At 48.2% G+C, this 12,840-nt stretch overlaps 1 protein-coding gene across 1 annotated transcript; it reads left to right on the plus strand.

Moving 5' to 3' along the window:
* Window positions 1-553: 553 nt before the first annotated feature.
* Window positions 554-7,310, plus strand: LOC135537127 (zinc finger protein 335-like). The gene is made up of 9 exons (XM_064963328.1): window positions 554-889; window positions 996-1,145; window positions 1,269-1,702; window positions 1,813-1,897; window positions 2,189-2,373; window positions 3,687-3,868; window positions 4,425-4,486; window positions 5,084-5,765; window positions 7,063-7,310. The coding sequence occupies exons 1-9, from the start codon at window positions 554-556 to the stop codon at window positions 7,203-7,205; spliced, it is 2,259 nt and encodes a 752-aa protein (XP_064819400.1). The 3' UTR covers window positions 7,206-7,310.
* The last annotated feature ends 5,530 nt before the right edge of the window (window positions 7,311-12,840 follow it).

Here is a 12,840-nt window from a genome sequence, read left to right on the forward strand (position 1 = left end):
GTTACAAAGTATCAAACTGGTGTAACAGTATAACTTTAGACCGTCCCCTCGCCCATAACCAGGCACCCTCGAAGCGCCGTTACCCATCGCTCCACAAAGGGCCTCCGCCCCTTGCAGAGGAAGGGGAACCACAGAGCAAGTGACGTCACCGATTGAAACGCTATTTAGCGCGCACCGCTAACTAAGCTAGCCGTTTCACATCCGTTACACTGGCGGTTTGTTTACTGCAGCTGTTCAGTCAGTCTGTAGTCGCAACTTTGACACCATGCCGCTGGGTGGGTCTTTTGAGGCAAGGCCAGTCTGATCTGGATGGGTGCAGTCATTTGTTCCTACCAAGCACTAACACAAACACACTGCTCTAGGATCAGTTTAGGCTTATTACCTGGACAGGGAGGGTCTGAGGTCAGCATTCCTACTGTTAGATGCTTTGTGAAATACAGGCCCTGATTCTCTGATCAAAGTATTGGACACTCATATGGGCTACCACAACAAAACACTTGTATAGTCTACAGCAACACAACACCCGTATGGTCCACAGCAACAAAACACCCGTATGGTCCACGGCCACACAACACCCGTATGGTCCACGGCAACAAAACACTCGTATGGTCCACAGCAACACAACACCCGTATGGTCCACGGCAACAAAACACCCGTATGGTCCACGGCAATACAACACTCGTATGGTCCACGGCAACAAAACACCCCTATGGTCCACGGCAACAAAACACCCGTATGGTCCACGGCAACAAAACACCCCTATGGTCCATGGCAACAAAACACCCGTATGGTCCACGGCAACAAAACACCCCTATGGTCCATGGCAACAAAACACCCCTATGGTCCATGGCAACAAAACACCCGTATGGTCCACGGCAACAAAATGCCCGTATGGTCTACGGCAACACAACACTCGTTTGGTCTACCTCAACAAAACAATTGTTCCCCTCTCCAGAACTAGTCAAGGCTGCCTTCTGCCCTTCATCCTCTTTTAGGATGATGTTAACAACCAGCCCAGCCCGTCCCCATCCCACAGCCCCCCTGCGTCAGGAGAACCTGATCAAGAGGACCAAACGGAACCAACCAAAACCTTTTCTCACGGTTGTCTGGACTGTGGGAAAGATTTTTCTCGCCCATGTGACCTGGTGAGTTTGATGAGTTTTATTTGCCAGTTAAAAAAAGAAAAAAAAGACACACACAGTACATGAAACGTGACAGGACAACACAAAACAACTAATCAATAACTTATTTCCATTGTGTTCCATAAGGTGAGACACCAGAGAGTACACACAGGGGAGAAGCCCTACCCCTGTCCTGACTGTGGCAAGAGGTTCGCCCACTCAGGAGGCCTCCGAGAACACGAGAGGATACACTCCGGAGAGAAGCCTCACTCCTGCTCCGTGTGTGGGAAGAGCTTCACCCAGAAGGGAAGTCTTAGAGTCCACCTACGGACACACACGGGGGAGAGACCTTATTCTTGCTCCGTCTGTGGCAAGAGTTACACCCAAAATGAATTTTTGAAAGTGCACCAGCGAACACACACGGGAGAGAGGCCCTACTCCTGTTCTGTGTGTGGCAGGGGCTTTGCTCAGATAGGCAACCTGAAGAAACACCAACGGATTCACACCGGGGAGAAGCCTTACCAGTGCCCGGAGTGTGGAGCCAGTTTCACCCAGAAGGACAGCCTGAAGATGCATCAGAGGTCATTTATTTCATTCTTGTTTTCTTGTTTTCATTTTGATCTCCCCTGTTGTAAAGTCCGTTTCCAAGTTTTAAATTGCACTTTGAATTAAAGAACGATTTGATTTTTAGGTCTCACACGGGAGAGAAACCTTGCGTCTGCCCCGAGTGCGGGAAGGGTTTCCGCGACAACGGGCACCTGAAAGTCCACTTGAGAGTGCATACAGGTGAGGTTGATTTTAACGATCGAAGGACACCAGTGTCTCAAAACCTCTCGAGTTGTCCACAATGTGGTTATTTAAATAAAACCTGAATCTTTATGCAGCTATTGACAGCATACATTACAGCACTGTAATTTGTCTGGGATACAACGTCCAATGAAATGCTTACTTCCAGTTTCCATTTCAACAGCAATAAGAAATAATACGAACACGAAGTAAATGGCTCATTATTGTGGAGTGACACGGTCTGTCTTTCCCACCCACCCGTCTGTCCACCCATCCATCAGGGAGAAGCCGTACTCCTGCCCCGACTGTGGGAGACGGTTCAGCCAGGCAGACATCCTGAAGAGACACCAGATGGTGCACACAGGGGAGAAGCCGTACTCCTGCGCCCTGTGTGGGAGGAGGTTCGCCCAGCCTGCCACTCTGAAGTACCACCTCCGGACCCACGCAAGAGAGAACCAGACAGGGGGTGAGTTCAACAGCACTTCCCTTTACAGCCGAAGCGTTGCCACAGTAACAATTTCAGTTGGAACGATTTGAATGAACATTCCAGAATGTTACGGCGAAGCTGCAAATAGATCATTTTTCTATGTATTCAAACTGCAGATGCTAATCTTACTATGTGTAATAGAAAGCCTGCATAGCAACATGTAATATTTGTATTATTATCTATTTATTTGTATTATTATTGGTAGTGACAGTTTAGACAGGAAACAGATACTCATATTTACCTCACACTGCCTTCTTGGCCTGTCGGCCACTTCACTGCCTTCAGAGACTGTCGGCCACTTCACTGCCTTCTGAGACTGTCGGCCACTTCACTGCCTTTTGAGACTGTCGGCCACTTCACTGCCTTCTCGGCCTGTCGGCCACTTCACTGCCTTCAGAGACTGTCGGCCACTTCACTGCCTTCTCGGCCTGTCGGCCACTTCACTGCCTTCTGAGACTGTCGACCACTTCACTGCCTTCTGAGACTGTCGGCCACTTCACTGCCTTCTGAGACTGTCGGCCACTTCACTGCCTTCTCGGCCTGTCGGCCACTTCACTACCTTCTGAGACTGTCGGCCACTTCACTGCCTTCTCGGCCTGTCGGCCACTTCACTGCCTTCTGAGACTGTCGGCCACTTCACTTCCTTCTGAGACTGTCGGCCACTTCACTGCCTTCTCGGCCTGTCGGCCACTTCACTGCCTTCTGAGACTGTCGGCCACTTCACTGCCTTCTGAGACTGTCGGCCACTTCACTGCCTTCTGAGACTGTCGGCCACTTCACTGCCTTCTGAGACTGTCGGCCACTTCACTGCCTTCTGAGACTGTCGGCCACTTCACTGCCTTCTCGGCCTGTCGGCCACTTCACTGCCTTCTCGGCCTGTCGGCCACTTCACTGCCTTCTGAGACTGTCGGCCACTTCACTGCCTTCTGAGACTGTCGGCCACTTCACTGCCTTCTGAGACTGTCGGCCACTTCACTGCCTTCTGAGACTGTCGGCCACTTCACTGCCTGTTGAGACTGTCGGCCACTTCACTGCCTTCTGAGACTGTCGGCCACTTCACTGCCTTCTGAGACTGTCGGCCACTTCACTGCCTTCTCGGCCTGTCGGCCACTTCACTGCCTTCTGAGACTGTCGGCCACTTCACTGCCTTCTGAGACTGTCGGCCACTTCACTGCCTTCTGAGACTGTCGGCCACTTCACTGCCTTCTCGGCCTGTCGGCCACTTCACTGCTGACGTGAAACAAACAGAACGCTGTTGCTAGCATTCTAACGTTCACAATCCATTTCCCCAGGGCCTCAATGCTGCCCAGTGTGTGGACAGGACCTCCCTACAGAGCAGGCTCTGAGAAAACACCTACAGGCACACATGGGGAGGACCTCGGTCACAACGGGGGACAGGAAGACGGGGAGGAGGAAGTTGGTGGTCTGATCAATTCTGATGGAGAGGACGTTGGCTGGGACCCTTCTCATCTTAGTAAGTGGAGGCAGATTATTTGTCCCTATTGGCTCCCTATTCCCTACATAGTGAGCTACTTTAGACCATCCATCCTTCCATCAAATGATAAACAAGAGAGAGTCCTGTCCATGGTCCTGGTAGTCTCATTATAACCCATAATACCAACCTCTCTCTACAGGAGTCCTGGTAGTCTCATTATAACCCATAATACCAACCTCTCTCTACAGGAGTCCTGGTAGTCTCATTATAACCCATAATACCAACCTCTCTCTACAGGAGTCCTGGTGGTCTCATTATAACCCATAATACCAACCTCTCTCTACAGGAGTCCTGGTAGTCTCATTATAACCCATAATACCAACTCTCTCTACAGGAGTCCTAGTAGTCTCATTATAACCCATAATACCAACCTCTCTCTACAGGAGTCCTGGTAGTCTCATTATAACCCATAATACCAACCTCTCTCTACAGGTGAGAGTCCTGGTAGTCTCATCTATAACCAATAATACCAACCTCTCTCTACAAGAGTCCTGGTAGTCTCATTATAACCCATAATACCAACCTCTCTCTACAGGAGAGAGTCCTGTCGGCGGCTCCGGTAGTGAAGAAAGTCCTCCTACATCAGACATCAACAAGGTGGGAGAAAATTAGCTTTATTACTGTAAACTAATGTAATCTATTTCAGGGGCCAAATGTATCAAGCATCTCAGAGTAGGAGTGCTGATCTAAGATCAGTTTTGCATTTTAGATTATAAATAATGGGCAAGGGGGGACCTGATCCTAGATCAGCTCTCCTATTAGATCTGATATGTACAAGGGGACCTGATCCTAGATCAGCTCTCCTCTTGGATCTGATCTGAACAACATCACATGTACAAGGGGACCTGTTCCTAGATCAGCTCTCCTCTTGGATCTGATCTGAACAACATCACATGTACAAGGGGACCTGTTCCTAGATCAGCTCTCCTATTGGATCTGATCTGAACAACATCACATGTACAGGGGGACCTGATCCTAGATCAGCTCTCCTATTGGATCTGATCTGAACAACATCACATGTAGAAGGGGACCTGATCCTAGATCAGCTCTCCTATTGGATCTGAACAACATCACATGTACAAGATGACCTGATCCTAGATCAGCTCTCCTCTTCTGAGATGCTTTATGAACACAGACCCAGATCTTCAGAGGAAATATTACTTCCTGTATTATTGATCACTGTTTTCATTCTAGAATCCGGGTGACCAATCCGGATCGTCACCTGACGACAGAGAGGCCTTCAGTCAGACACTGGGTCCTGACGACAGAGAGGCCTTCAGTCAGACACTGGGTCCTGACGACAGAGAGGCCTTCAGTCAGACACTGGGTCCTGACGACAGAGAGACCTTCAGTCAGACACTGGGTCCTGACGACAGAGAGACCTTCAGTCAGACACTGGGTCCTGACGACAGAGAGACCTTCAGTCAGACACTGGGTCCTGACGACAGAGAGACCTTCAGTCAGACACTGGGTCCTGACGACAGAGAGACCTTCAGTCAGACACTGGGTCCTGACGACAGAGAGACCTTCAGTCAAACACTGGGTCCTGACGACAGAGAGACCTTCAGTCAGACACTGGGTCCTGACGACAGAGAGGTCTTCAGTCAGACACTGGGGGTGAACATTAAAGTAGTGGAGGAGGAGGAGCTGGAGGACTTGAGTCAAACTGTTGGGGTGATGGTTAAAGAAGAAGAGGAAGAGGTGGAGCTGGAGCACAGTCAGACACTGGGGATGAACATTAAAGTAGTGGAGGAGGAGGAGCTGGAGGACTTGAGTCAAACTGTTGGGGTGACGGTTAAAGAAGAAGAGGATGAGGAAGTCAACAGATTCATTCAGTCCCCAGTAGAACAAGTGGACTGGGAGGCTGTTGAACTTGGTAACTAGAGGGAGGGAGTCTGTTAAACTTAAAGAAACATGAAGTAATGAAGACTTACCATCTGTGTGTCCCAAATGGCATCCTGAACTTTAAAGAGCTGGAGGAGGAGGAATGGGTGCCATCCTATCCTACTTTGGGGACCAGAGTTCAATAGGGAAGAGGTGGGTGCCATCCTAACACCCTACTTTAGTGGACCAGAGTTCTATGGGGAATAGGGTGCCATCCTATCCCCTACTTTAGACCAGAGCTCAATAGGGAATAGGGTGCCATCCTATCCCCTACTTTAGACCAGAGCTCAATAGGGAATAGGGTGCCATCCTATCCCCTACTTTAGACCAGAGTTCTATGGGGAATAGGGTGCCATCCTATCCCCTACTTTAGACCAGAGCTCAATAGGGAATAGGGTGCCATCCTATCCCCTACTTTAGACCAGAGTTCTATGGGGAATAGGGTGCCATCCTATCCCCTACTTTAGACCAGAGTTCAATAGAGAATAGGGTGCCATCCTATCCCCTACTTTAGACCAGAGTTCAATAGGGAATAGGGTACCATCCTATCCCCTACTTTAGACCAGAGTTCTATGGGGAATAGGGTGCCATCCTATCCCCTACTTTAGACCAGAGTTCAATAGGGAATAGGGTGCCATCCTTTCCCCTACTTTAGACCAGAGTTCTATGGGGAATAGGGTGCCATCCTATCCCCTACTTTAGACCAGAGTTCAATAGGGAATAGGGTGCCATCCTATCCCCTACTTTAGACCAGAGTTCAATAGGGAATAGGGTGCCATCCTATCCCCTACTTTAGACCAGAGTTCAATAGAGAATAGGGTGCCATCCTATCCCCTACTTTAGACCAGAGTTCAATAGGGAATAGGGTGCCATCCTATCCCCTACTTTAGACCAGAGTTCTATGGGGAATAGGGTGCCATCCTATCCCCTACTTTAGACCAGAGTTCAATAGAGAATAGGGTGCCATCCTATCCCCTACTTTAGACCAGAGTTCTATGGGGAATAGGGTGCCATCCTAACCCCTACTTTAGACCAGAGCTCTATGGGGAATAGGGTGCCATCCTATCCCCTACTTTAGACCAGAGTTCTATGCGGAATAGGGTGCCATCCTACCCCCTACTTTAGACCAGAGTTCAATAGAGAATAGGGTGCCATCCTATCCCCTACTTTAGACCAGAGCTCAATAGGGAATAGGGTGCAATTCTTGGTAACATCTCATATCCTAAAGGTTGCGTTGTGTATTTCCCATATTGTGTTCTATATGTGACCCGTACTTACTGTTCCCCCAGGAGAGAATCCTAACCACTGCTCAGACCGTGAGGAGAGACCTCCCCAGCAGGAGAATCACACAGCGAAACACCATCACCACACAGAGAACACAAGCCTCACTCCTGCTCCGACTCTATTTGAAGGACCTGATCAAAGCCATTGATTAGGAAATAATTAGGTTCACGATATCATTTAGTTACTGTACCCTATTACAGATATGTATGTTGAATTAATTGCCTTTGATTGAATAAATCATGGTTGCAACAAACTGCTTCTCTGCTCTATCAATCATTAGAAACTGGGTGTTTTGAGCACTGAATACTGATTGGCTAACAGGAGTGGTATATCAGAACATATACCACAGGTATGACAAAACATAGATTTTTTACTGCTCTAATGACGTTGGTAACCAGTTTATAATAGCAATAAGGCACCTCGGGGGTTTGGCCAATATACCACAGCTAATAACTATCCAGGCACTCCGGAGTTGCGCCGTGCATAAGAACAGTATTTAACCGTGGTCAATTTGCCATATACCACACCCCTTCGGACCTTATTTCTTAAATAGACCATTCAATCTTAATTCCAGGGTGACCAGACGTCCCCGATTTTGGTGGCCAGTACCCGGATATAACTGTCCCAGAAAATGTCTCTGATTAGGCTTGAGAAAGGAAAAACAACAAGTTTGAAGTTAAATGGAGTCTGATCTTTCCATTATAAGAATGGCTATCCCATCCCTGTCCCAAGCTCGTTTGCTCCCGCAGCTTTGCCACCGACCTTTTATGACAACGTCTGATCGGTGATACATTAACCACCATATGAACAGCCATGTCCAGATTTTGGTGACAGGTTTTCACGATAATATTCTAAAATCGTAATAAAAACAACATGCAATTTCAGAGTTTCCTTTAGGAAAAGTGGGCGCCGGACATCACGACGGGGAATTTGCCCGACATTTTAGAAATGTAACGGACATTCATATGCATTCAGACCTTACCTGGCGCAGCCAGCGCCATCAATACACGGGGGATGTTGGCCAAAGGAGACACATTTACATGTTCTTAAAAACAGCCAATAACAAATTACAAAAACACTATTCCTTGTGTTTTGTTGTGTAGCATAGGCAAAACTTTATATATATAAAAATACTACTTTCCTTAAACATGAATTGTCCTCCTGTCGTGGTGACTAGTGTTATATAAATAATCTAATATAAAGCGTTACTAGCAGACCAAAGCTCTGGTTAAACCGGATGCCCTCAGATAACTCTGGGCCCAGTGTCTTCAGTCAAGTCTAGAGCCTGTGTGCAATAACATGATTATCCGAAGGACACACAGCTGCCATCACGCAAATATTACTCCCCTGTAAAACTCACAGTACACACACACTCTACCCCCCTACTGGTGGGGTGCCAAGAGCAAAGGACTTTGCTGTGCACCAATGGGGCCCGAGAGCAAGGCCCGCCTCCAACTCTTCAGGACCAGTCAGAAGACCAACACGACAAGACTCCACCTACATATTCCATGTATAAAATCTGTTGTGACCAATATCTAGGCCTCTTTTTCACCTGACTCCTTACCGGGTCATATGAACTAGATCCGTGCACGTTAAACTGCGGGACAAGATATCTTTAATCAATAAACGGCCTTTTTGATACACCTGATTCCACTCTGTCCAGCGTGGTTGATTTGCATTCCCTCTCCAGTATGAAACACTAACACTAGTACGGTCCGCCTTCCAGACGTCCTACTGGGTCCACTGCCGCTGGTGACACGGTATACTACCCATCAGCGGGGGTTATTTTTGTGTACAACACCAACGAGTAATCCGATATTTATTTATAGTCCGCTCGGGCGCTATTTTAGCGTGGCCCAGTTCTTACTGCGTGTTATCTCGTATTTATACGTTCAACCGTGGGGTTATACTAGGTTATTTGTATGCGCGTGGCATAGTCTCAGAAAACTCCTGCTAGCGTTTCTAGTTGACCGGACAACACACTCACCGGTGAGTCACACTCGCCAAATCCCGGTTATAGGGTTTAAGATCAAACTAATTTATTGAAATAAATTATTAACTGAAAGCAGGGGTTCAGCACTTCATCTGAGTAAGGACAAACTACAGCCTACTCAGTGCTCTTCACACAGTTGCCCTCGAGCTCCCCTGTGGTTTCCTGCTGGAGCCCACAATATGGACTCGCTGCAGGACACCTAAGGTGAAGCCCCTGAGGCTGTAGTTGTTATAATGCTACTCTTCTTCTTCAACACTTTATTCAACAAATCATTTAACTAGTTAATGAAACCCGGTAACACTTCTCTTTTAGTTCCACAGTTTCACAACTGCTGGAATTTATATATTTAAAATATTTTTTATATTGCAATTGCAATTCAGTAGCTTCTAACAATAGTAATTGAGTTCTGTTCTTACCTTACCTCAAGAGTCTTCTAACAATAGTAATTGAGTTCTGTTCTTACCTTACCTCAAGAGACTTCTAACAATAGTAATTGAGTTCTGTTCTTACCTTACCTCAAGAGTCTTCTAACAATAGTAATTGAGTTCTGTTCTTACCTTACCTCAAGAGACTTCTAACAATAGTAATTGAGTTCTGTTCTTACCTTACCTCAAGAGACTTCTAACAATAGTAATTGAGTTCTGTTCTTACCTTACCTCAAGAGACTTCTAACAATAGTAATTGAGTTCTGTTCTTACCTTACCTCAAGAGTCTTCTAACAATAGTAATTGAGTTCTGTTCTTACCTTACCTCAAGAGTCTTCTAAATTCTAACAATAGTAATTGAGTTCTGTTCTTACCTTACCTCAAGAGTCTTCTAAATTCTAACAATAGTAATTGAGTTCTGTTCTTACCTTACCTCAAGAGTCTTCTAAATTCTAACAATAGTAATTGAGTTCCGTTCTTACCTTAACTCAAGAGCCTTCTAACTTCTAATACATCAGTCAGCTCCTGATCTGTGTTCCCCAGAATCTCTGCTCCTCTCCCCATCTTTTACATTGGTTTTTATACTCCTGCGCCCAAGCCCGTGCCTCTTGACTACAGCCACACAAGGCATCCTCAACCTGACACGTGACATTTAAAGCAAAGTTCCGTAACACATTGTTTCCTTTACATGTGACGTCTACACAGTCAGATAAACACAGTGGTTCCTTCGCAGGTGATCCGTGATGTCATCTGCTTCATGTCTCACGTGCCATCAGGCAACTCCACCAACTCCATCCCAGCGTTGAGATCTTACAGGGTGTGGCCCTAAGTTAACCTCCGCCCTCCAGCAGTGGATAATCTGCATAGTCTACCTGCACCAATCACTTCCTCTCTGCCTTTAACAGGGTTCTGTTGCTCCCCAACTGTCTGTGGCCGAGGCTTCTCCTCTCTGCCTTTAACTGGGTTCTGTTGCTCCCCAACTGTCTGTGGCTGAAGCCTCTTCCTGTCCTTCTTCTGCTTCTTCTTCCTTGTCTCAGTGTTACCATGACTCTGTCTGGAGACTGGATGGAGGAGTCACCAGGTCCTCCTCCTTGTCTCAGTGTTACCATGACTCTGTTTGGAGACTGGAGGGAGGAGTCACCAGGTCCTCTTCCTTGTCTCAGTGTTACCATGACTCTGTCTAGAGACTGGAGGAGTCACCAGGTCCTCCTCCTTGTCTCAGTGTTACCATGACTCTGTCTGGAGACTGGAGGAGTCACCAGGTCCTCCTCCTTGTCTCAGTGTTACCATGACTCTGTCTGGAGACTGGAGGAGTCACCAGGTCCTCCTCCTTGTCTCAGTGTTACCATGACTCTGTCTGGAGACTGGAGGGAGGAGTCGCCAGGTCCTCCTCCTTGTCTCAGTGTTACCATGACTCTGTCTGGAGACTGGAGGGAGGAGTCACCAGGTCCTCTTCCTTGTCTCAGTGTTACCATGACTGTCTAGAGACTGGAGGAGTCACCAGGTCCTCCTCCTTGTCTCAGTGTTACCATGACTCTGTCTGGAGACTGGAGGAGTCACCAGGTCCTCTTCCTTGTCTCAGTGTTACCATGACTCTGTCTGGAGACTGGAGGGAGGAGTCACCAGGTCCTCCTCCTTGTCTCAGTGTTACCTTGATTCTGTCTGGAGACTGGAGGAGTCACCAAGTCCTCCTCCTTGTCTCAGTGTTACCATGACTCTGTCTGGAGACTGGAGGAGTCACCAGGTCCTCCTCCTTGTCTCAGTGTTACCATGACTCTGTCTGGAGACTGGAGGAGTCACCAGGTCCTCCTCCTTGTCTCAGTGTTACCTTGATTCTGTCTGGAGACTGGAGGAGTCACCAGGTCCTCTTCCTTGTCTCAGTGTTACCATGACTCTGTCTGGAGACTGGATGGAGGAGTCACCAGGTCCTCCTCCTTGTCTCAGTGTTACCATGACTCTGTTTGGAGACTGGAGGGAGGAGTCACCAGGTCCTCTTCCTTGTCTCAGTGTTACCATGACTCTGTCTAGAGACTGGAGGAGTCACCAGGTCCTCCTCCTTGTCTCAGTGTTACCATGACTCTGTCTGGAGACTGGAGGAGTCACCAGGTCCTCCTCCTTGTCTCAGTGTTACCATGACTCTGTCTGGAGACTGGAGGAGTCACCAGGTCCTCCTCCTTGTCTCAGTGTTACCTTGATTCTGTCTGGAGACTGGAGGAGTCACCAGGTCCTCTTCCTTGTCTCAGTGTTACCATGACTCTGTCTGGAGACTGGATGGAGGAGTCACCAGGTCCTCCTCCTTGTCTCAGTGTTACCATGACTCTGTTTGGAGACTGGAGGGAGGAGTCACCAGGTCCTCTTCCTTGTCTCAGTGTTACCATGACTCTGTCTAGAGACTGGAGGAGTCACCAGGTCCTCCTCCTTGTCTCAGTGTTACCATGACTCTGTCTGGAGACTGGAGGAGTCACCAGGTCCTCCTCCTTGTCTCAGTGTTACCATGACTCTGTCTGGAGACTGGAGGAGTCACCAGGTCCTCCTCCTTGTCTCAGTGTTACCATGACTCTGTCTGGAGACTGGAGGAGTCACCAGGTCCTCCTCCTTGTCTCAGTGTTACCTTGATTCTGTCTGGAGACTGGAGGAGTCACCAGGTCCTCTTCCTTGTCTCAGTGTTACCATGACTCTGTCTGGAGACTGGATGGAGGAGTCACCAGGTCCTCCTCCTTGTCTCAGTGTTACCATGACTCTGTTTGGAGACTGGAGGGAGGAGTCACCAGGTCCTCTTCCTTGTCTCAGTGTTACCATGACTCTGTCTAGAGACTGGAGGAGTCACCAGGTCCTCCTCCTTGTCTCAGTGTTACCATGACTCTGTCTGGAGACTGGAGGAGTCACCAGGTCCTCTCCTTGTCTCAGTGTTACCATGACTCTGTCTGGAGACTGGAGGAGTCACCAGGTCCTCCTCCTTGTCTCAGTGTTACCTTGATTCTGTCTGGAGACTGGAGGAGTCACCAGGTCCTCTTCCTTGTCTCAGTGTTACCATGACTCTGTCTGGAGACTGGATGGAGGAGTCACCAGGTCCTCCTCCTTGTCTCAGTGTTACCATGACTCTGTTTGGAGACTGGAGGGAGGAGTCACCAGGTCCTCTTCCTTGTCTCAGTGTTACCATGACTCTGTCTAGAGACTGGAGGAGTCACCAGGTCCTCCTCCTTGTCTCAGTGTTACCATGACTCTGTCTGGAGACTGGAGGAGTCACCAGGTCCTCCTCCTTGTCTCAGTGTTACCATGACTCTGTCTGGAGACTGGAGGAGTCACCAGGTCCTCCTCCTTGTCTCAGTGTTACCATGACTCTGTCTGGAGACTGGAGGAGTCAC

Source organism: Oncorhynchus masou, unplaced genomic scaffold (genome assembly GCF_036934945.1).
Source record: "Oncorhynchus masou masou isolate Uvic2021 unplaced genomic scaffold, UVic_Omas_1.1 unplaced_scaffold_712, whole genome shotgun sequence".
Classification (NCBI taxonomy): Eukaryota; Metazoa; Chordata; class Actinopteri; order Salmoniformes; family Salmonidae; genus Oncorhynchus; species Oncorhynchus masou.